Below are 23663 nucleotides of genomic sequence, written 5' to 3' on the forward strand. Positions count from 1 at the left end.
GATAACCTGAAGAAGGTGTGTGGGACAGGGCTAAGAGTGTGGAATTTGGAGGCCTCCCACCCACCCTGTGTTCACGTGACCGTGGGGAGAGGCTGATGTCACCTGCCTCCAGGTCCTAACAGGAGAAATGCAGTGGACAGGTCAGATTCTCAAGTACGTTTGTAAAGACAGGTCTTATTCAGACTGTTGCAGTAGTGGAGAGAGACGTCAGTGCGAATCCCTCTCAGCTCTGCAGAAACAAAAGGCGAGAGGCTTTTGAAATGCTGGGAATGCTAAGGAGAAGTACCACAGGATGTTAGGTGGGGGTCAGCCTGGTTAGGCTGCTGCCCCTGCTACCTGGCTCCTCCCTCCCACAGAGACTGGGAGATGGGGGCCTCCCCTTCCCGATCGCGTCTCAAAGGCGTGGTTCCTGCACCCTGGGGAAAGACTCTTGGGTTGCAGAAGATACGTCTGGAAGGGACAGAGAAAGGTTTATCTTTGCAAGTTTTCTAAAGTAAATACTTCTAAGAAGAAGGAGGCCAGGGCGTGTCATCAGGTGTTGGCTGGAATACTGAGTATCTTCTTTGGGCTGCGCTGAGCTTTCTCAGGCAGGCATTTTAAGGGTCCAAGGTCATCATCCTAGGCACCTGTCTTGGGCCAGTAGAAGCCATGCTGAAGTTTGGTCAGGTCTCTCCGTCCGCCAGGTGGGGGCGGGATGGAGTTGTTCGTGCTGAGTCTTCCGATTATCACATAGCACCAGGCTCCCCTGGGGCTGGACGAGAAGGTGTGATGTGCATTCAGCACAGGGCCTGGCACACAGTAGGTGCTTAACAGGTATCACATCTTCTATGGGGATTAGGTTCTGAGGTCAGCAAAGGAAAGAGCTTTGACAGCCCTCAGTGATGCCCGCCCGTTGCCCAGCACAGCCTCTGGACCCTCAGCAGTATAATCACAAAAGTCACATATACCCAGATGCACCCAGTTTGCACAGTTCTCAAACTGGAGCGTGGAGAGTGTGATGGGATCCTGGGCCCTAGGGTCCCCCTAAGAGTTCAGGATCTGCCCCCAAGAACCAGACCTCACGCACGTGTATTGGCAAGGAAGCCATTCACGCATGGGGTGGGGGGCCTCCCTGGAGCTTGGGTTCAAATCCTAGCTCTGCCGTTTTATGGCCTTGAAGAAGTAGCTCAGCCTTTCTGGGCCCCAGTGTCCTCATCTGCAAGAGCGGGGGGTAGCAAGCCCCCTTATCAGGAGTCATGAGGATGAAGCGAGGGAAGAGCTCGCCCCAGTGTCCTGCATGAGACAGAGCGCCGTCTGTGGAGACCACAGGTGTCCTGGCTATTGCATTCGTGGCTCAGGCCGTTCCTCGTCACTCGTATGTGACTGGAAAGGAGATAGTCACGTCTCCATTAGCAGCAACACTGGGGACATAAAACAGGGGTCTGGCCCGCTTTGCCGTGTCCTTGCGCGAAGCATTAATAAAGCTCCCCCTGATAAGGTGTGTAGTGAGAACACGGTTCCTGCCTTCAGGGAGTGTCTCTGGGATGTGACGAGAAACCACATGGGGCAGAGGTGAGCAGGTGACCAGGTGAGCAGGGGGCGGCCAGGCGGGGCGCAGGGGTACTGCAGGGTAAGATATGGGGTGAGAGGCTAATGGACATTCTCAGCGGCTCGCCCCTCCTGCCCTGCTAAGAGTTGGCAGTAAATACATGTGAGAAAGGACTTCTAGGCCAGAGGTTGGCAATTTTTTTCCCCCTAAAAGCCACATGGTAACTATTGTAGGCTCTGCCGGCTACAATCTGCGAGGTAGTTACTCACCTCTGTGCTGTGTTGGAAAAGCGGCCACAGACGGGGGTAAATGAGTGAGCGAGCGTAGCTATGTGCCAATAAAACTTTCTTGACAAAACCAAGCGGTGGGCCAGATGTATGCTGATCCCTGCCCTAAGTGAAGGGAACAGAGGAGGAGGAGCCCAGAGTTGCTGAGTGGGCTGGTGAGCGCCAGGCGTCGGCATGTTAGGAATATTGGCATCTCGGCTGTTCTCTCAGGCCTCCCGCTCTGCAGAGGGCATCGTCTTGGAGGTGAAACGGGGAGGGCCGTGATCAGATCTCTGTTTGAGGACTAGAAGTGACCTGGCGGTAGCCTGGTGGGAACACGCTAGAAGGATCCGAGATGGGAGGCTTTACAGTCGTCCTGATGAGAGGTTCCAGATCCATCAGCCACGGGGGACGGAGTGGGAGCCTCTCTCCCTCTGGATGACCCCAGGCGGGACCCCAGCCCCGACCGCCGCAGGACCTCTGGCCCTTCCTCTGTGTTAACTTGAGGAAGGTGCTGTGTCTACAGCCCTGCCAGGGACCAGGGCGGGTGGGCGGCTCCGGGCGTTGACCCGCGGGGCCTGTGTCCCTTTCAGATGTGAACGAGTGCAGCAGCAGCCCGTGCAGCCAGGAGTGCGCCAATGTGTACGGCTCCTACCAGTGCTATTGCCGGCGAGGCTACCAGCTCAGCGACGTGGACGGGGTCACCTGCGAAGGTGGGGGCGCCCCGCTCGGCTGAAGGGAGGGCACCTCCACCCCTCTTCAGGCTGGTGGGTGGTGTGGGGTTTTTTTTCCCTCCAAATGAGATTTATTTGGATACAAAGAAGCCCCTGCGAGTGAGGTTTAGAAAGTAGCCACCACGTAACCGCGAGTGTCACGTGTGCTGGGACCTTGAACCACACGTGGCAGGAACGCACGTGGCCAGAACCACACATGGCCAGGCTTGGTGGTGGTGACCCAGGGGCCACCCACATGCCTGACTCGAGCTCTGCCTCTCTTTGGCCGGGGCCATGCCTCCTCTGTGGCCTGAGGGCTGAGCGCAGACCCACCGGGCTGTCAAAGGATTAAACCGGATGACGACTCAGAAGCACTTTGTTCGATCCCTGGCGCACCGCAGGTGCTCCGAGGACAGCTGCTGTTAGGACTCCTAGTCCTTTCCGGGCAGGTGTATTTTTATTAGCATGTTTGTTCTAACTGCGTCAGGAGGTCCTTGCACCTGCGGTCACCATACTACGTGCTCTTCCCCTCCCTCTGCCCCCAGAGTGCCTCCTTCCCCCACGTACACACACTTCACACCACGAACTTGCTGTGTGACCCTAGGCGAGGCCCTTCCCCTCTCTGGGACTCAGTTTCCCCTTCTGGTGTCACTGTTTCCGAGGTTGCCTCAGCACCTTGAGGCTTCCTATGTCCAGATTGCCCCACCCTGGCCCACTGTTGGGAGTGTAGCCTGGCCGGGGTCCACACGGGATGCTGACGGGGGCTTTGCCGTCACAGACATTGACGAGTGCGCGCTGCCCACCGGTGGCCACATCTGCTCCTATCGCTGCATCAACATCCCTGGAAGCTTCCAGTGCAGCTGCCCGTCGTCTGGATACAGGCTGGCCCCCAACGGCCGCAACTGCCAAGGTGAGCATTGGGGAAGCCCGGGGGTCGCTCAGGCCGCGTGCGGGGCTCTGCGGTGCTGGGGAGCCGAGGCTGGGCAGCCCCCTAGCTGTGGAGATGCACTTCCCCGGCCCAGGGGCCACACCACAGATGGGGTGCCTCTGGGAGGGGGAGGAGAGGCCTCTGCACACACACCCTGGTCCCCCGCACCCGGCACAGCTGTCTTCAGGGGGTCCTGACCCTCCTGCCAGGCCCTAGATGGCCCCAAGGGGGCCAGAACAGGGAATGACAGCCTTTAGGAAGGTGCTGACCAAGGAGGAAGTGGGAGCTCAGTGCCCAGAAGACCCCCCACGGCCTCTCGTTGCATCTTGCCTTCACCCATTCAACAACCCCTTGATGTGAGCCTGCCAAGAGTTAAGGGCAGAGCAGTGAGCAGATGGTGGAGACCTCCGACCCCAGGTGCTGATGACGGCCCGGGCGAGGGGCTGGCCATGTTCTGGTGTGTGACAGTCCTAAGTCTGTCGTTAGGAGCACTGTGGGTGAGGGTCCTACTGGGGCCGGGGGTCGGTTCCAGTGTGGCTAAATGAGGGGGCCGGAGACACCCAACTGTTCTCAGCTCCCATGTCAAAGAACATTCTAGGGGTCATCGTGAGCTCTGTAACTGAGCCATCTGGCAACCGAGAGGGGGTGCTGAGTAGATGTTTGTGAATGAAGGACCCTGGGATGGATCCAGGGACGGCCCAGAAGCTGAATCACAGGGGTTGGGTGTGTCGGCCTCTTCCTCATGAGCCCCCTCACAGGGCTATCCACCCAGACGCCCCACGTTCTGCACTGGTCACTTCTGGTCGTGAAGAAGGTGACTTTGATGAAAGGCAGGCGGGAGCAGTGGCCTTTCCTGGGAGGGACCCACTCGGCTCGCCCACAGCTCTGGATGGAAGTCACTTTGTTTTCTCCCTTCTGGCGGAGCTGACTTTCTTGCTGCTGGCCGGCCTCCCTTGCCGCAGCCTGGGTGCCCTGCCAGGACCAGCAGAAACACATTCCTGAACTCGCTCTTTGGGATTAGGAGTGTTGCTGTTGCCACTCTTCACAGATGCCTCCCAGGCTGGGTGGCGTCCCCCAGACCCCACCGTGGGGCTGCTCCAGAGAGCTGTGGGAAAGGGGACAGTTCCCCGTGTCCAGGGTCCTCTCAGGACGGTGCCCCCGCGTCACTGACCCTGGGCCCCAGGTGCAGCCTAGAATTCCTGTAAGTCTGGGTCTCCTCACCTGCACCACGTGGGGCCAGTAGCTTCCGCCATGTCCCAGCCGGGATGTCACGACCCCCATGCGAGGTAAGGGTGTGACGTAAGGGTCCACTGACCCTGGCACCAGCCCGCGTCGGTTCAAAGCTCGACTCTGCTGCTTACAACATGTGTGACCTTAGGCGAGTCACGGAACCTCTGTGAGCTCCTCCCCGAAATGAGGATAATAACGGTATTGCCCATGGAACTGTTAGGAGAATGGACAGAACTCCCCAAAGCTCTTCCAGAGCTGTTGTCAGCCTTGTCCCAGGAACTGTGAATGATGAGTAAGAACTGTAAATACTGGTCTCCTGTAAGGAAAGGAGCTGTGCGGGGGGAGGCCCGGGCTCCCCATCCGGGGTGGCGAGGGCACGGGCGGCCTCCACCTTCACCGGGCTGCCTCGGGCTCTCTCGCAGACATCGATGAGTGTGTGACCGGCATCCACAACTGCTCCATCAACGAGACCTGCTTCAACATCCAGGGGGGGTTCCGCTGCCTGGCCTTCGAGTGCCCCAAGAACTACCGCCGCTCCGCAGACACGTAAGTCCCTCGGGCGCCGCGCTGTCTGCGTCGGCCTTCCTGCAGGCTGTGGCTCCCGGGCTGGGCGGCGGCTAACCGACTGTGCCCGGGAAACTGGAGGACCCCTGCATCTCCAGCCCCCAAACGTCAGGAGGGTGCAGAGAGCCAAGGGAGTGACTTTGAGGCGGGCGGGCCTGCCCCTGGGGAGGCTGTGCGCGGAGCCAGGCAGAGACCCCAGGCGTCTGGTTTCGCCAGGGTGGGACCAGGGCACGGGGTGGCTTGCTGGGCCTCGGCTTTCTCATCTGCACGGGGCAGGTGTCAGGACGTGCTCTGACCCTGATGATGGTAGTGCTGGTTCTGGGTGAGCTGACATGATGGCTGGGGTGTCGTCAGTCGGCGACCCCCCGCCCCTTAAAAGCCAGATTCCGTTCAGCCCCATGACAGTGTGGGGCCAGCACAAAGGCTCTGTGTCCCAGACTTGAAGCTGTGTGTTCCCATGGCATCGGAAGCTCCCTCCCTCCCAGGCCACCAGGATGTGTGCTGGAGCATGCCGAAACCCCCTTCCTTGGGGCATAGTGAGGACCCCCTGGTCTCCCTACATGCCACCCTGCCCCTGGCTTTATTCAGCAAGTTTCGTTTGGTGCCCCTGGCCGTAGCCTCAGGAAGAGCTCCCCAGCGGGGCCAGATTTGGGAGCACAGATGTGTGACCCCTCCCTCCAACCCCCGGAAATGCTCAAAGCCAGCACACAGCTAGGCTGACTGTGACTTGGTCTTTTGACCTTGAGTCTGCTGCTCCCGCTGGAGGGTCAAGGCCTTCCTGGCTAGTGCACCCCGCCTCGGTGTCCACTTGCTCAGCCTCAGGGGTGGCTGCCCTGGCTTGTAGTTCTGGCCCCGGCTCCGCTTGCCGCATGCCAGAACGGGAGGTGCTCAGATAACCCATCTCCCCGGCGGCCCTTTGGGCTCTTCCCAGTGTCCGCGCTCATCCTCTGGCCCCCCCACCTCCGCAGGCCCGCTCTGTTCCCCCAGCGTGGGTGTGTTCGTCTGCCTGGAAGCCCAACAGCTCACGTCCTCCCTGCGCCCCCGCGATGGGGGAGCCCCTCCAGAGCTGGGTTTGTGAGTGTGTGGCATTCCAGAGACCCCGTGGGTTACACGGAGGGCCAGAGGGCAGCAAGGGCATTCCTCTGACCGCTAAGAAAGTTCTGTTGGAGGCTGGGCTGCGTGGCGTGTTGTAAGTGCCTGCTCTCCCAGGCCTTTGTCTGTGTCTGGGTTTGAGGACTCTGGAAGACTGGCTGGCACGGGGCACGGACTTCTCACTCACACCCAGCCACGAAACCCAGAGGAGGCGGCTGCCCTGTGGGGTGCACGCCTCCCAAGCCCGCGGGCTGACAGGTGGCGCTGTGCATCGAGGTCGTGGCTGAGATCAGCAGACCTGGCTCCTTGCCGCACATTGGCGTGTGCTGGAGAAAGTCATTTACTTGTCTGGGGACCCGGGCAGACTGTGTGCAGGCGCCCGGGTCTGCAAAGGCCCCCATCCCCTGCACTGTGCCTGCTAGGGGCACATGCCGGAACAGCAGTGGCCACAGAGTGCAGCAGGGTCCCCACCGCCCCCGGGCTGGGGTGGGAGGCGGGTGCGCCTGGAGCAGGTGATGCCAGAGGGAAGGGGGTGGTAAGAGCTGAGTTAGGCTGAGAGGGAGGGGGCTGTGGACAGGGGAGCGAAGGGGTTCCAGTCGTGAAATGGGGTGTTCAGCAGGGAACCTGGACCCGCATTCCACTCGCTGGGGGAGGTCAATGCTCCGGAGCTCAGTCTGTCCCCAACCCATGGATTGATTCATCAGCTGGTACCCAGAGCAGATAACAAGGGGGCTTGTCATTTTCCATGAATAAGGACAGGAAGTGGGCGCCCACCCACAATACAAGCAAGAAGGGGAGGGTGAGGCTCCAAGCCAGCCCTCCCGAAGATAGCCAAGGTTCATGCACGTTCCTGCTCCCCAGCGCCACCCCGCGGTGGGAGCAGAGGGGGAGGAGAAAGGAGCTGGGAGCGGAGTCTGACCCAACTCCTGGTGCGTCAGCCCCCCAGACTGTTCTCCAGCCTCCTGGGGATGCTGTGGCATTCTGGAAAGATGCCAGCTTGGACTCAGGTTTGCTTGGGTTTGCCTCCCCACGCAGTCCATTCCAGGTCCCTTGAGCTTCTTGGAGCCTCCATACTTCAGCTGTGAAGGGGGTGGTGATGTCCCCCTGCTGGGTTCCCATGGGGTGAGCAGTGATTGTGGGGCAGAGCCCCTCAGGAAGCTCACACTGGGTTCAGCCCTGGTGGGGTGCGGGTAGGCACCCCGAAGGTGTGTCTTACTGCCAGTGTTCATGCATGAAGGGAAGGTGGGTGGTGCCCCTGCTGTCCAGGTCCGGGCATGGCCTGAGGGGCTGCGTGGAAAGGGGAAGAACCAGGGCCGGGATTTTAGGCTTCCAGCCTCGTTCTCCTGTTCCTCGGGGCTGTGGCCTCAGGTCCGTGTCTTAGCCGCCCAGGGGCCCTGTCTGCGTCTGCAGCACCTGCTTGCAAGGCCTTGAGGATTAGCGAGGATTAGCGGTAACGAGCTCCAGGCGTCCAGCCCAGTGCCAGCACAGAGCCCATGCTTAGAGAAAGTCGCCGTGAGGAGAGCCATCACTAGACATCTCGTTTCTCTTCCTCGGGGCACGGCAAATCTGGCACGGAGGTTCCTTGGGGTGACTTTGCTGTTCCTGTTCTGTTGCTTCTGACTGTGTGACTGATGGAGTTGCCCGGCCCTCAGATGGGAGACGAGACGGGGTTTCTGAAGGGCCGGTGATTGGGGCCGTCACGGCTGCACACAGGAATCCATCTGGTTACAATTTCTCCTTTGCTGACCCCTGTGGGGAGTCATGGGCCAGCCAGGAGCCCAGCGTAGGAAGCAGAGGCTGGCGCTGGAACCCCAAGTTGAGTGGCCACGGGAGGGTCTTATCCTGGTTGCCCCTCCTAGTGAGGGGGTTACTCTGGGACCCCGGAAGCTCATAGCTGAGTGTGAACACAGTGACAAGCCTCTGACAAGTTGTGAAGCACCACGGGCAGGACGGAGACCAGAGCTCCAAGCCAAGATGGGCCCATCTTCTCGGCGGTGCTAACGGCTCAGGCTGGAGTTCACTATTTTTCTGGCTTCTTTTCCTCAAAAATCCTCTTAAAGAATTCATCACCTGACCTTCAAAAAGCAATTGTAAAATTTAAAGGAGCTATATCAGGAAAATCCCAGTAGCCAGCGTTTTTGAGGTTAACATTTAGGATGTCTTGAGAGGGAAGATTTAAGGTGCTCTCTCTCTCTCTCTCTCTCTCTCTCTCCCTCTCTCTCTGGGCCTCAGCCTTCTCTTTCTCTCCACACAGTCTCCTTCTGGGCAGTGTCGCTGGCAGCCAAGGGCGGTAACTGGAGCATGACCCAGCAGGCTGGGCCACAAACCACAGGGCTGGGCCTCACGGATCATGCAGGCTGTTAAGATCCTGACCACACGATTCCCTCCGACCCACAGGAGGAATGTCAAAGGGTTCCAGAGCCTGGGATGGGACCGAAAACATCCTCTTAATCCCCTCAGCGGGGCCAACCCCTGAGACTCGTGGTCTTGGAGGCCAGAGCAAGGCCTGGCAGTCTTGGTGGGCAGGGCGCTGGGCCTGAGGGTGTAATGCGGGTGGACAGAGGGGGTGGAGTCTGGCCTCAGCCTGTTTCTGGGGCTTCTCTCCAGCATGACAAGGGCATGGAAGTCAGGGAAGTGCCAGCAGGAGGGCTGTAAGCATGAGACAGCCCAGGGGGTGGCCAGAGTGTCCATGCCTCCCAGGAGAAGGGACTGGGTCTGGAGGACCTTCTTTCTTTGGTGTGTGGCCACTTTCAATAATTGCATTTTCACAGAAAAGAGGGTGTTGTGATCCAACTCGTTGAACTGGAAAATTGGGGCATGTTGTTCTGCTGTACACGATGAGGTGGAAACCAGGACGTGCGGTCCCAGGGACCTGGCTCTTCTCTGCGGGACAGCGGCCCCTCTCAGTCCAGACATACTAGCTCACAAAGACTTTCGTGTCAGTCCCAATCTGGCGGGCTGGCTGCCAGATGCCGTAATTACGGTTTCTGTGATGTTTCAGTAAGTGCGGGGTAAAGCAGGATAGGATCAGGGAAGCTGGAATGACCGAGAGAATGGGGGCCATATTTATTTGCGTCCATTTACTAAGCACATAGTAGGTGTCAAGCCCGTCCTGGGCCGAAGAGCCACAGCACGGCTCAGAAATGCCTAGTGTGACAAAGAGCTTGGGGTGCTCTGGCTTTGGGGTGGGGGGTGTGGAGCCCGTCGAAGAGGGGTGTCCTGTTCTCTGTGCGCGATGCCTGCAGGAACTATACCAGAGCATCGCGCGCGCTTCACCTTCCCTCCCTCCACACACGCTGGGTTAACGCTTCCGTCTGACAGATCAAAACCCTGTCCTTGGACAGCGTGCAGGCCACACAGAAGTGGGACCGCTTAAGTCTCATGGAGGAGACTCTAGTGCCACCTGCTGGCCGGACCCGCCAGGCCCTTCCTGAAGCCAGCAGCGTGGGTGTGTGTGTGTGCGCGCGTGCGCATGCGTGCACAGTAGGGCTTTCAAGTGAGGCCAACTTTGTTTCTGCCGCTTACTACAGACTATGGAGTCATGGACGTGTTCTCACTGAGCTTTGATCCTCCCATCAGTAGAACAGGAGGACAAAGTGGGACAGTGAAGTGACCTAATGGAAGGAGAAACCCTGATGTACCCGGCACGATGCCAGGCACCATCCCTCGGTGTCTCCCAAATCCCCGGGAACACTCCCATTTGGCCTGGACCTAGGTGTCTCTGGCTGTAGGCCGCCCCTCAGCAGCACCCCTCTTCTGCTTATCTTCTTTCCTATCTCTCCCCTCTGTCTCCGGGGCCCCTCCCATGTGTGACTCCTCACTTACCATGGGGGGGTCATCCCCCAGGGAGGACCATGGAGCTCACTCCCAGGGCTGTCCTTTCTAAGTGCTCAGAATGGTAAATGGCCAAGTAAATGAAATAATTTATACCAGTCCTGATAAAGAGCTGGAGATAGAATGTAAAAAGAGACCACACTCACAATGAGCGCTAAGTGTAAAATAAGTCCAAGTGACCCAACACGAGGCATGGAAACTTAAGGAAATGAAAGGGAGACGTGATGGAAGACTAGGACAGCACATGTTCCTGGCTGGAGAATCCCAACACAGTCAAGATGGCAGAACTTCCTGGGACATGCTCTGCCAAGTCCCATAGGGCTCTGCACTTTGGCTCTACTTCCTAAGGTAGCTGCCGTCAGAGTGTGAAGCCCTAGCATTCAGGAGGCAGAAGATAGTTCATGTCCCCATCCTTTCACAAGAAGTTAGAACCTGTCCCTATCTCCATCACAAGAAATTAGGAGTTAGCACCATCCTGTCACAGGAAGTTAGAACTATAACAGGAATTTAGAACCTCTTTCCATCCTGTCACAGGAAGTTAGAAACTGCCACAGGAAGTCAGAACCTCTTTCCATCCTGTCACAGGAAATTAGAACTATAACAGGAAGTCAGAACTTCTCGCCATCCCGTCACAGGAGGGTAGAACCTGTCACAGGAAGTGGGGACCTCTCTCTATCCTGTCACAGGAAGTTGGGAGCTATAACAGGAAGTCAGAACTTCTCCCCATCCTGTCACAGGAAGATAGAACCTATCATAGGAAGTCAGAAGCTCTTTCCATCCTGTCACAGGAAGTAAGGAGCTATCACCTACCTGTCACAGCAAGTTAGAACCTGTCTCCTTCTGCATTCCAAGCCCTGGCTGCCCCTGTGGACACACAGGAACCTGGGTCTGGAGCACAAGGCTCAGTGAGAGGGTTGAGGAACAAACCTCACTGCCTGAGCACAAATCTGTCTTCCTCATTCACTCTGTGACCTTGGGAAGGCCCCTGACTCTTTCAGGCTGTTTCCTCATCTGAAGAATGGCACCCAACCCACTGTCACAGTGCAGTTACAGTGATCACACTAGAGAAAGCTTGATGATGAATGGCCAAGCACTTGCTAGATGGCAGCGGCCATGACTGCTAGTGGCGGAGATGGTCACTTCCAGGGTCATCTCCGTGACCCACCAAGAGCCCCGTATGGCCCTGACCACTGTCTGGGTGAGGGGCCAGGCACCTGGACGACACTCAGGGAGCAGGGTGTGCCTGGTGAGTGTGGCCCGGGGTGGGGCTCTGCCAGTGAGAGGGGACACGCCTCGCTCCGGGCACAGCCCTAGACCCCAGCCACCCAGCGCCCCCTGAGGGTGTTGGAAGAGGCTAGTGGCTGAGTCAGCGGCCTGGAGGTCCACGGCACCTCCCGCAGGTGAGTGAGGGGGGCTCTTCCTGTCGGCTGAACTGGCCAGAGGGGTGGCGGGAGGCCCCGCACAGCGAGCCCCCGCTTTCCCTCGCGCTCTGTTGTTCTTCCGCTTGCTGAATTTGCTCTAATCCTCTTCTTGTCTCTCTGTCCACTTTTCTTGCAGCCGCTGCGAGCGCTTGCCTTGCCATGAGAATCAGGAGTGCCCCAAGCTGCCTCTGAGAATAACCTACTACCACCTCTCTTTCCCCACCAACATCCAAGTACCCGCGGTGATTTTCCGCATGGGCCCCTCCAATGCCGTCCCAGGGGACAGCATGCAGCTGGCTATCACCGGCGGCAATGAGGAGGGCTTTTTCACCACCCGGAAGGTGAGCCACCACAGTGGGGTGGTGGCCCTCACCAAGCCCGTCCCTGAGCCCAGGGACTTGCTCCTGACCGTCAAGATGGACCTCTACCGCCACGGCACCGTCAGCTCCTTTGTGGCCAAGCTTTTCATCTTTGTGTCCGCAGAGCTCTGAGCACTTGCTTTGGGCCGCCGGGGGCTCCCTCTTGTTGCTTTCCTAACCCTCCCCTCCGGGTTTTTAATAAAGTTTTAGCAGGCGATCCCTACACAGCATGCCTCGCGTGCCTTGGTTTTATTTCGCATGGTGGGGATTCTGCGCAGTTTATCACCCCAGGGGAGCCAGGCACCTGCTACTGTCTGGCACCCCCGTGCGGTGGCAGAGAAGTGTTTCTCATGCAGTAGCATGCATCTGGGGGGCCCTGTTGATGGAGGTCACTGCATACCCCATCAGGGAGCCCAGGGGCAGGGAGAAGGAGGCTCGCGTGTATCATTTCAGATGAAGGATCTCTTCTCCATTCTGTGTTGAGCCCAAAGGATGAGGCGATCATTGAAAAGAGCTTATTGAGTTCCTTCCTATCTCATTTTACAAATGTTGAAACCAAGGCCCAGAGAAGGGAAGGGACTTGGCCAACGTTTCATGGCCCATTTGTGGCAGAGCCGGGCCGTGGGACCAGGTCTTCTGGCTCTGCTTGGTTTCCTTGCTGTATCGCATGGAGCTGAGCATTTAATGGAGTCAGAAAAACTCTAGATCCAGGCCTCTCATTCTGTTTGTCTTGAGGAGAAGCCTGAACCTGTGCTGGAAAAACCCTGAACACATTGCAGAATCTTGGATGCAGCTCTTGCCTAAATAAGGTTAGTTGCCTCCGCTGGGGATCCTGCCCCCGTGCCGGGAGGTGGTGAAGGACAACACAGTAAATGTGCCGCTCATGCGAACCACTGAGTGTGCTTAAGGTCCTTTGTGTGCATTACCTCCCGGGGGGTGCAAGGCAGGTGTCTCATCCCCATAGAGACTCAGAGAGGGCGAGTGATTTGCCCCAGATCACACAGCTGGTATTTGAACTCTGGCTTGCGGCCTCCACAACTCTGACTATTCCTTTCTATCACAATACCTTCAACATGGGCCTTGACCCACCTGCCTCTCTTCATCTTTCCCACCACGATTCCAGCCAAACCATCATCACAAGTCCCCAGAGTGCCTTTCGGACCCTGTATAATTTAGTCCTTGCATGCATCTCCAGCCTGACTTGAAATTGTTCTCCCCTTGACACTTCCCTTGAGCCACACTGCTGAGTTCTTTGCTGCCTCAGGCCCTTTGCACATGCTTTGCACCCTCAGCTTGAAAGTTGGTTAAAGCTCAGCTTAAGCATTCCTTTCTCAGTGAGGCCTTCCTCAACACCCTTGCGTTGTCTCCTCTGTCAGCCTTTCTCATAACACTTCATTGTTATGCTCATCAGTTTGCAATTCCCATTTATCTGTATTTCACATCTGTCTTCACCACCCAGAAGGCTCCGTGATGGCAGAGACCAGCTCCATCTCATTCAGTGATGTGTCCCTAACTCCTGGTTAGGTGCCTAACACACAGTAGGTGCTCTGTCCATGTCTGTTGAGAGAATGGATGACTTTCTGCCAACATTGGCTTATGTCTCTAGCATTTTCTATGACTGCCGTTGCTGTTTCCAAGCAGAAACAAGAGGGGAAGGCAGAACACCACAGAGGAATCAAGTAAAGGATATTGCAGGATCCTAAGATCCTTTCTACAATGACATGTAAGTTGGTGGGGGAGGGTTCCTGGCCTTGCTGTCTGGTAGGGAAGGCAGACATACAGTAAACTCTATGCCTTGTACTTTTTGACAGAAGCGGCAGTTAAGTTGCCATGGAAGCATGCACACTTCTAGCCAGTCATCTCAAGCCTCCAATCTGTCTCCCATACCTCTCTCTGATCATGTCTGGTCTGGACCAGCTCCCAGTCTCCTATCAACTAGTACATTCTCCAAGCTACAGCTAGAGGACCCCTCTGAAGGGCAGGTCTGGTTATGTCCCTGTCTTGTTAGGACCTTCTGTGGTTCTCTTTTACGAGCAGATGAAGTCCAGCTCTCTTGAATGGCATTCAAGGCCCAGCCCGATCTAGCCTCTACCCACCTTTTCAGCTCCAGCGTAGCTCGTCCTCTTTGTTCTAGCCGTGCAGAGTTGCTGGCCCTTCCCTGCAGGTGCCTGCCTTTGGCTTTGGCACGTGCCTTGCCATCCTTCGGCAAATTGCTATTCTCCTTGAAGCATGAGCTCAAACGTCACCTCCTCTGTGAAGTCTTTCCTTAATCTGAGCTCTCATAGCCCTGGACATACTCCATCCGAACATTTTCCCTGTTATCTTGTGATTGTTACTTTTTATTATCCCTACTGCATTGGGGCCTTTTTGAGGACAGGGATTATGTCTGTATTCTCTATAATTTCAGAGTGTTTGGCCTGTAGAAGGAGTTCAGGAAACATCTAAATAAACATGAGTGTATGGATGGATGGACAGATAGATGGTTGGTTGGATGGATGGATGGATGGATGGATGGTGGATGGATGGATGGATGATGGATGGATAGATGGATGGATGGATGGTATTTTCAAGGCTTAGTTCAAATATCACCTCTTCTGTGAAGTCAGCAAGTTACAGCAGGGATCTAGTTATTGTATTCAATTATTCCTTCATCATGCTCCAGATTATTCAGGTTGGAAGAAGCACTTTGCCTTCGTGTCCACAGGAGTATCAAGTGGGTGGAAACTCTCAGGGGCTTTAGAGGCCGTGCGGTGACCTTACAGGGTTTGCCAGAGTCCCCTGTACAACATTCCCACCAACCGCCCATGCAGTTCTGCTTACACTCTCCTTTGTTTATGGAACTCCCTACCTCTTACGGTGGCGTATTCTGTTTTAGAACACGTCTGCTGTCTCTGCGTGTGTGCCTGAGGGCACCTGTGGGGCTATATCTCCATTACCCGAAGGCTCATCTCTGCCCTGCCGTTCCTTGAGGCTACAGAGTGATAGTCCTATATCGTGCTGCTGAGATCGTGCAGTGCAGAAAACAAAACAAAACAAAACAAACAAGAATTCAAATGTCCTTGACATTTACTAATTCTATGACTTATCCAAAGTGCTAGACAAGTCATTTGCCTTGCAGAGCTTCACGGCCCCTCACAGATGATTATGAAGATTACGTGCAATTGTGGACGAGGCCCTACCTGGTATATACAGCAGGCAGTCAGTAAGTGTGGGTTTCTTCATTCATTGGAAGGGACTTGAGTGTTCCTTTGGATCTTGAGTTAAATGGGGAATGAAGATTCAGAAAGTTTGGATGTGTCCAAGGTCACTGCCATCACCTCTGACTAACTCCTAGGCCTCTGCTCTTCTGACTCGATCACTGTACTAACCCCAGCTCCCAAGGGCAAATGATAATAATCATAGCATGATCGCTAACACGTGTACTGTTTACTGAGGCCCAGGCACTGCTCCAAGCATTGAACTCCATTAACCCTCCCAACAGCCTTGTGAGGAAAATACTGTTCTGATCCCCATTGCACGTGGAAGACATGGATGCATAGAGCAGATAAAGCCCAAAGTCCCACAGCTGGTATCAAGTGGGGCTGGGATTCAAACCCAGGCAGCCTGGCTCTGGAGTCTTCTCTGAAAGCCTGCCTCCCGCTGCCTTTGGACTGCTGTGAAGAGGGCAGGACTGCTGGGATTAGTAAATGCTGGTCAGATTGCTATTCTAGCTTCATTTCTGAAATCATGGGTATGAGCCCTATTCCATAATTCCCAGGTATAGAACAGGATGGGTTATTAGCTAAAGAAGGAGGCAGTGTGGCATAGAGGGAAGAGCTCTGAAGATTAAATGAGATAATGTGTGCAAACTCTCCAGCACCAAGAATCGGGGAAGATGCGGCAGGTGTTTGAAGCTCTCTGGATCCCAACCCAAAGCACACAGATGGCTGGACAAAAAATTTTAAAATCCACAGAAAACATGCCCAACTAAACAAGGTGACATGATATCCCTACAAGCCCCAAGATAAAGTCTGTGTCCACCTGCATGGCGTTGGTACCTGTGCAGAAGAAAGCAGTGGGAGAGTCCAGAATAGTCAACAGGTATTCCCTAGAAAATATTTTGGAGCAGCAGCTGAGACCGGGAGACATTTTACTCGTTCCATTCCAGTGTGTGCAAGGAGCTCATGGAAGCATTGAGGGAATGGAGCCATCTGGCCCCTAGGAACTCTTGGAACTGAGCCAGCAGGGCTTGCCTTAAGGTCAGAATCTCACACGATGGAGAAGCTCCTGGAAGTGACATGCCGAGTGGAGTAGGAAACAGACAATAGACTGTGGATAAGGAAAGTCCAGGTAAATGTAGAGAAATATCAGAAAGCAAGCTGCCCCAAATGACAGATAAGGGAGCTCTGTGAAGTCAGAAAAACTGCTGCAAATATGCATTTTTCTAAAATTTCAGGAAAACTAATTTCACTTGAAAATGATCAGCCAAAAAGTATCAACACTGAATCTCATACAAAGTTATTGTAAGAGAAAGGATAATAAGGAACAGAATGGCATCCCTCTGCATAATGAAAACACACCAGAAAGATATGCTCAGAATCCAGATCAAAACTGTAACCTATAGCAAAACCTTGTAAAAGCATTAGGAAAATGATCAAAAATTGAAGAAAACTGTAAGCCAGAATTAGGAAAAACTGAAAAATGAAGTGACAGAACCCAGGAAATAATTTAAAATTAAAGCAAAAAGCAACTGCAGAAATAAATATTTGAGAGGAACAGTGACTGAGAAGACAGATTTTCTAAATCCAAAAAGAAATAGAAGAATGAAAAGCTTGATGAGAAAGTGACAGACATCGAAGACATGCAAAGAAGACCCAACATACAGATAATAGAAATCTCTGAGGAACAAACCCACAACAAAGGAAAGAAATAAGTAATAAAAATGGTAACTTTTTCCATTCCAAAGTTTCCAGAAATTAAAAAAAAAGAAAGATCTGGAAATCCACATTAAGGGAACACACAGCATGCCTGAACATATCTACTCAGAGCAGCAGATACCAAGACGCAGTCTCATAAAATTATCAGATTTGAAGGAAAGAGAAGACAAACATCTAGTGAGCATCTCGGCAAAACCAGCAATGACTTTTAAGGGGAAAAAATATATTGTCATCAGACTTTTTCACAGCAACACTTACGCTGGAAGAAGGTAAATACTTAGGATCCTCAAGAAAACGTAGGCCAAGGATTATACACCCAACAAAACAGACTCGTGGTTACAAAGGACAGAGTATTACCAACACGCGAAAGTATCAGCATGCAAGCATTAGGCATAGTTACTCATTCAGTTACAACTGAGTGTTACAAGGAAAATGTGTACTATCAATTGCTCTGTGTTCAGACAATGCAGATATAGCACCTCTATGAAAACCTGCAGGTAGAATAGGGAGGCCACATCCAAACCAACATTCTTGTAAGTAATCGTGTCAGTGGTGATCATTTTACTATTGCTCTTCTGAGACTACTGTGTCAGAATATGGGATAGCCACATCAATAATGATGCGACATTTTATCATCTCCTGGGTTCCTAAGAACCAGGGCTCTGATATGGAAGAAAACAGATTCCTTTGTCATATAGAAGAGATTAAAAGCCTGTGCCGTTCTTGTTTTGAGTCAGGAATATCAGGAACTCGTGATATAGTTTATCTTTAAAAACGTCCACCGAAGAGGCCTGGAAGCAATGGCCAAGCCCATACTAACCACCATACCAGGTATCTAGGGGGTGGTTGTGAAATACCATTTTCCACTAAAAAACTAAAACAAACAAACAAACCAATCCCAAGACTTCTTGGAGAAGTAGCTGGGGCAGAAAAAGTACAGAACAAGGTTGGACGACCCTGTCGTACCACAGAGTAAGAGAGCTACTGCAGATTCCTGGGACCACTCTGATCCCTCTGACCAAAGGTGGGAAAGTTCGAGTTCCAACCAAGGATAATAACTGCAATGGATTGAAATGCTTCAAATAGTTTAAAGCCGTGAGTTCATACTGATATTTTAAAAAAATCAACCGGTAGCCTCTGGATAATGATGGAGAGAGAGCAAGTTCATGATCCTGAAAACTTGTAAAAACAAGGCAAGAAGCAGGCATTGATCTTTCTTTTTTTTCTATGAACGATACCGCCTGGTAACCAGATAGCATATATGGGGAAGCGCTCTTTACGGAAGTATTCCAACTAACATACTGAAAAGAACTGATAGAATTGGACTACCAGCATTTTGCAGTCCCCGAGGAAGCAGTGGGTCTAGGCCCTGAGCACCAACGGCTTCTGACGTCACAGAGAGAGAGACAACCAGGCACCAAGTGCCCCCGATGGAAGAGACGCCACCAACTGTCATCTTGCCAGAGGGCCTGGGCCTGCATCTGCTCAGGTCTGGATCCAGCAGCCAGTGTGCCAGACATGCAGAGGACAGAGGAACGTGCTGCATTGCACCACAAGGATGCAGTCGGCAAGTGCACAGGTAGGAAGCTCTGTGGCTCAGAGGCTTCCGGTTCCTTAACAGATCAACTGTCTGGGAAATGAAGGGATAGAGAGGAAACCTGAAGTTTAAGAGGGATTGAGAGACATCACGGTTTTCTCATGGACAAATCTAAATGTCATGTCTCAAGGTGTGCCCCTGTGCGGTACAAACTATAAAGAAACCCAGGTAGGCGACACTGGGACAGTCAGGACAGGGGTCCTGGCGGGGGCAGGGGGTGCACGCAGGCGGGTGCTGCTGAGATTGGTGTGGAAACATGAAGGGGCCTCGGGTGGCGGACGGAGGATCTCTGTCTTGACCTAAGTGGTGATTATAATACTCATTAAACTACATCTTTGTTCCGGGTGGGTTTTGCATCTGTGTTTTATTTTACAATAAAGAGGATTTAAAATATGTCTAGCAAGATCCCCCCTCTTCTCTCCCCTCCCGGTCTGTCCCATGACACTGTGGGTTTGACCTCTTTGTGCTGGGCCCCGAGCTGGGCACTACCTATGCGCTCGCTCACTTCCTGTCCCGCGACCCATCTGACCCAGGGCTCCGGGAAGGCGGGACCACATCTTCCACGTTTGGTTTGGCATCCCTGGTGCCTCGCACCCAGCAGGCCTTCAAAACACGCTTGTCGAGTGGGTGAATCTGTCTGCAGTTGTGGAAACTAAAGTTCAGTCTGTACGGTTTGGCAAATAGCAAAGCTTCGCTTATCCACAGCCAGGGCAGGTGGAAACCGGAGTGTGGTCCTGGTCCGGTTTGCAGGAAGGGCCACGCGGCATCCTCGCCGAGCAGCTGGGCTGCGGAGGCCACTGTGCTTCCCTGGTGGAGCCATCTCTGGGACAGGCCCCCTGCCTGGACACCCGCGGCTCCTCCTGGAACCTGGGTCTCTATGCCAGTGGCAGTTCCGACTTTCCCATCCGCCTCTTGTGCTGTGGTTCCCCTCAGGCTCCGCCAGGAGAAGACAGACACCGTCCGCTGCATCAAGTCCTGCCGCCCCAACGACGTCACCTGCGTGTTGGACCCAGTGCACACCATCTCGCACACTGTCGTGTCTCTGCCCACCTTCCGCGAGTTCACCCGCCCTGAAGGTGAGTGGCGACTCCCATGGCTAGAGTTGGTGTGGGGGCCCCAAGGCAGGTCGAATCTGCTAGAGAAACGTCCCTGCACGGCAGCCTCCTCTGGGTCTTCCCAGGGCTCGAGTTGAGAGCTTGGCCCCAAGGAGCTACTCCCCGGTAAGACGAGGAGCTCCTCTGCATCTCCTCCGTGTCCCCAGAGTCCACAGCACCGTGCCGGCCCGATCCTGGCTCTCAGCTCAGGGGGACGCTTCTTCTGGGTCACAGCCATTCAAACAGCTCTGTGCCAAGAACTGGGGCATCAGGGAGGGCTTTTGGGAGGAAGTGACTTCCACACTGGGGCCCAAGTGGTCAGTAGGAGGTAAGTAGTGAAAGTGGGGAGCAGGGAGAGAGGAGGGTGCCAAGTGGAGAGGAACTCATCTGGAAAGGTCTGGAGGTAAGTTTGAGGGGCTGTGGGTATTTGAGGAATGAAGCCACGTTTTTCTGGCTGGAGCGGGAGAGGCTTGGCAAGAGACAGGCTGGAAAGCCTAAGCCTTAACTTGGGGTTGGGGCTTCCACTCCAAGGCTTTTGGGAGCCATCACAGGGCTGTGTCTGATGCTATTCTCATATGGAAATGTCACCCTGGAGACTGAGGGGCTAGACTGGATCCAGGGAGCTCAGGAGTAAAGCAGTTCCCAGCCCCACCCTGCAGGCAGCTCCTGGCCTGCTGTGTAGACCTGCCATCATAGCACCCTTTCCGCTGGGGTGGGACCTGGGGCGTGGCACCCTCCTGGCACCTGTACACCTTGCTTCTGTGGTGGTCTCCAGCCACCCCTTCCTCTGGGGGGAGTCTTCATCCCTCCTCGGGAGGAGCTCACCATGATTGATTCACGCAGCAAACATTGACAGAGGCTCCCAGGTGCCAGGCTCAGGGTGCAATGATAAGGAAGAGCCCCCTGACCCTCCGAGGGGAGACGTACAATTGAGCCAGCGTGACTAAACCCCACATTTACACACCATGATAGCATCCCACGGGGCGACGCACGAGCCCGTGCCAGACCACAGCAGCCGGTTGTTGGGGGAGGGGTGGTGAGGGCAGGAGAGGCTCCCCAAGGACATGGTGGCCCTCTGCTCCCCTCCCCATGGACTCGTTCTTCTAGAAAAGGGGAGGCACGGAATCTCGGCAGGGTGGCACGGGCTTGGATCGGAGAAAATCACTGACTGGTGTTTGCCTTGTGCAAAATGACAGGTCCCACCAAACCACATACAAATCCTTCCCAAACCCCTAACGGCCGGTTTTGTGGCCTCTCAGGCAGTGCTGGTCTGGGAGTTGATTCTACAGGGAGTTGGGCGTGGCTGGAGATGCCTAGTAACATCTGGGGCCCAGGAAATCCTGACCCTGACTTTTAGCACCGAAAGGACCCTCAGTGGGCACGGGCAGTCTGCTCCTTCACTCTACAGACGAGGAAACGCAGGCCCAGAGAGAAGACGCCTCCAGATCACCCAGAGCCAGGGTGGAATCAGGGCCCTGTGGCCCCAGCCCAGGGCAGTTGGCCCCACTTTACACGGGGTGGCCGAGGAAATGGACCCAGCCACCAAACTGCCCAGTCCACCCCGAGAAGTGGCTTTTCTGGCCCAGGTCACCATGGGGAGGAGACCAGCCTGCTCTCTTGCCCTTGCTGACCTCTCTCCCTTTGTCCCTGCATCCACCACCCTTCCCCTTCTTCCCAGCTTCCTGAAGATTTATGACAAATTACTATTTTCTCCTCTGCACTACGGCTGCTGCCGTTAGCTGCAGGACCTCGGGGAAGGTCCAAATCTTCTCCAGGCCTCCGTTTCCCCAGTGATCAAAAGGGGGGTAGGCGATGACCTGTGAGCCCTCGGGACCCCTCCGCCTTCTCCGTGCGGGGCTCCTGGGCCCTGGCTTCTCGGGACCCGAGGGTGCGTCTCCAGGGGCTCCATGCTGTGCTTTCCTCCCGCAGAGATCATCTTTCTCCGGGCCGTCATGCCCGTGTATCCTGCCAACCATGCCGACATCATCTTCGACATCACCGAAGGGAACCTGCGGGACTCCTTTGATATCATCAAGCGCTACATGGACGGCATGACTGTGGGTGAGTGGCCAGAAACGTTCAGGTCCGTCCAGCCGCCTCCTCGTCCTCCCAGTCAGTGGCCTTGCGGAGGCCCGTTGTGCCAGGCTGCTGGGAAAACCTCTCTGGACCAGCCCAGGTCCCATCTGAATCCCCCCCCTAAGTCCCTCCTGTCCTTCAGGGCCAGCTGGCACGGCCTCCGTTGCCCCCCAAGACAATCACAGGCAAGGAGTGCAAGCTGGTCCTGGTTGTGCGCCAGGTCTCCAGGGACGACCCCTGTGGGCCTCCGTCTCCCGCCGTGAATGGGTGGATTAACTAGTTCTCTGTCTCACAACCAAGAACGGATGATATCACGCAGGTGACTGCGTGTCTCAGGACTCAGACAGTCCGCAGGTCAGTGGGACCTGATACGAGTTGTATTCTTGTGGCGAGACAGAAAGAATAGCAAAGGGGGGTCCGAGCCGTGCTCTGGCCTTGGCCCCAGACCGCTTGCCTTGCCATGTGTCCAGTCCGTGTCCCCCACAGTGGGTCAGGCGCACAGCCCTTGAGCGGGGATACTGCTGGCGCCCTCCCCTGAGGTGCGGTGCTGCGGGAGCACCGAGGAGGGCTGGCACAGAGAGGGAGGGGAAGGGCACCAGCCGAGGCCCAGGAGGGGAAGCAGGTGCGTCTGGGGCTCCGGCTTCTAAACCTCTCCTGAACGGTCGAGTTTTAGAGACCTCAAGTTCGTGGAGAGTGGAAACCATCAGCGCTACCATTTTGGACTTAGATTAGACTCTAAGCAGCCTGAGCAGCCGAAGGCCAGGCCCTGTCCTTGCGTGGGCCTCAGTTTCTCCATTGCAAATGGGGGGCGTGGGCTTCGTGCTTGTCCTAGGCCCCAGATTCCCAGAGGGGTCGACCAGAAGGAGCGTCCGAGCAGGTGGCCCTGCGGCGCAGCAGTTTGAAACACGGTCTCTAGGTGGCGCTGTTGGATCTCAGAATCTTGGTCCCTGCTCCCCGACGCCGCCAACCGTTGTTAAACTGGCAGCTGGAGACAGGGGATCGTTATTCCCCTGTTGCCAAAGAGCCATTTATAGCGACTTTACAAGCTCTTAAATGGGTTTGCATGTTGTAAACATGACTGAGTCATTTAGGGGCTCCCCACCCCCAGCCGCCTCCCCCGCTAGTTGGCAGCAGGAATAATTAGTTAATTACAATTAATGGTACATTAGTCCTCGCTGGGATTCCAAGGGGAGGGCATGCAGTTTGGCTGTCAGCGGTCATAAAACTTGCTGCTTGCCCTTGTCACTGCCCACCCTGGGCCTCAGTTTCCCCCATGTTAGATGAAGAGGCCCTGCAGGGACGCTCGGGGCCCGGGGATGAGGGCAGACGGAAGGAGGGAGAGACGTGCTTTGTCCCGCTTGGGTGGGGTGATGGTGAGCTCCCGGCAGCACTGGCGGCCAGGAGCCCACCTATTGCCAGCCCTGTGCTGGACGCTAGGCCGGCACGCGTGGCTGCAACACGGCATCACGGGGAAGGCACAGCTTCGGAGCCATAGAGCTAGACTCTGAGCCTTCTGCTTCTCTCACTCACTCTTTCCCTTCTGCTCCTTTCCCGAGCCCCCATCTGTACCGGGCCCTGGGCTGGACACTGCGGGGACACAGGTGAATAAACACCACGCAGACCCTGCCCTGGGGGGCTTTGCATTCCAGCGGGGGGAGGGAGATGGCCCCACGAACAGATCATCCAAAATCTGACACTGAAGGGACTGACAAGCCTCCGTGGCCCGCGAGGGCTCTCTTGGGGGTGGCTCCTTGCAGCGCTTGTGCCTCGCGTTCCCAGCTAAACCCCTCCTGGGTGACCCGAGCCCGGGGGTTGGGCAGCGGCTGGGCCCAGATCCAGTGCCCACCAGCGCGTTTTTCTAGCCGCATCTGTACTCCAGACAGAATCAACCTGGGAGCCTCTGTTTCTCGGCTTCCCATCCACTGGGGCAGAAAATCTTGGCGTGTCGGAGCCTGGAGGCTTCTGGAGACCATCTCTTTCCAGCTCCTTTGTGGAGGGGGAAACCGAGGCCCGGAGAGGCGAGAGGGTGTGCCAGGCTTCTCACG

The 23663-nt window shown here is 55.3% G+C and overlaps 1 protein-coding gene across 2 annotated transcripts in view; it reads left to right on the forward strand.

Moving 5' to 3' along the window:
• Window positions 1-23663, forward strand: part of FBLN1 (fibulin 1) — an 81532-nt gene that overhangs the window by 38954 nt on the left and 18915 nt on the right. The window contains exons 12-16 of one of the 2 annotated variants that reach the window (XM_040637705.1): window positions 2388-2507; window positions 3286-3417; window positions 5088-5211; window positions 19382-19524; window positions 21472-21603. In XM_040637705.1, coding sequence (XP_040493639.1) covers window positions 2388-2507; window positions 3286-3417; window positions 5088-5211; window positions 19382-19524; window positions 21472-21603 — 651 coding nt within the window. Of the gene's footprint in view, window positions 1-2387; window positions 2508-3285; window positions 3418-5087; window positions 5212-11712; window positions 12166-19381; window positions 19525-21471; window positions 21604-23663 lie in introns of those variants that run through there. The other variant, XM_040637706.1, reaches the window with a different exon arrangement.

This window comes from Ursus maritimus, unplaced genomic scaffold (genome assembly GCF_017311325.1).
Source record: "Ursus maritimus isolate PB19 unplaced genomic scaffold, ASM1731132v1 scaffold_21, whole genome shotgun sequence".
Taxonomy (NCBI): Eukaryota; Metazoa; Chordata; class Mammalia; order Carnivora; family Ursidae; genus Ursus; species Ursus maritimus.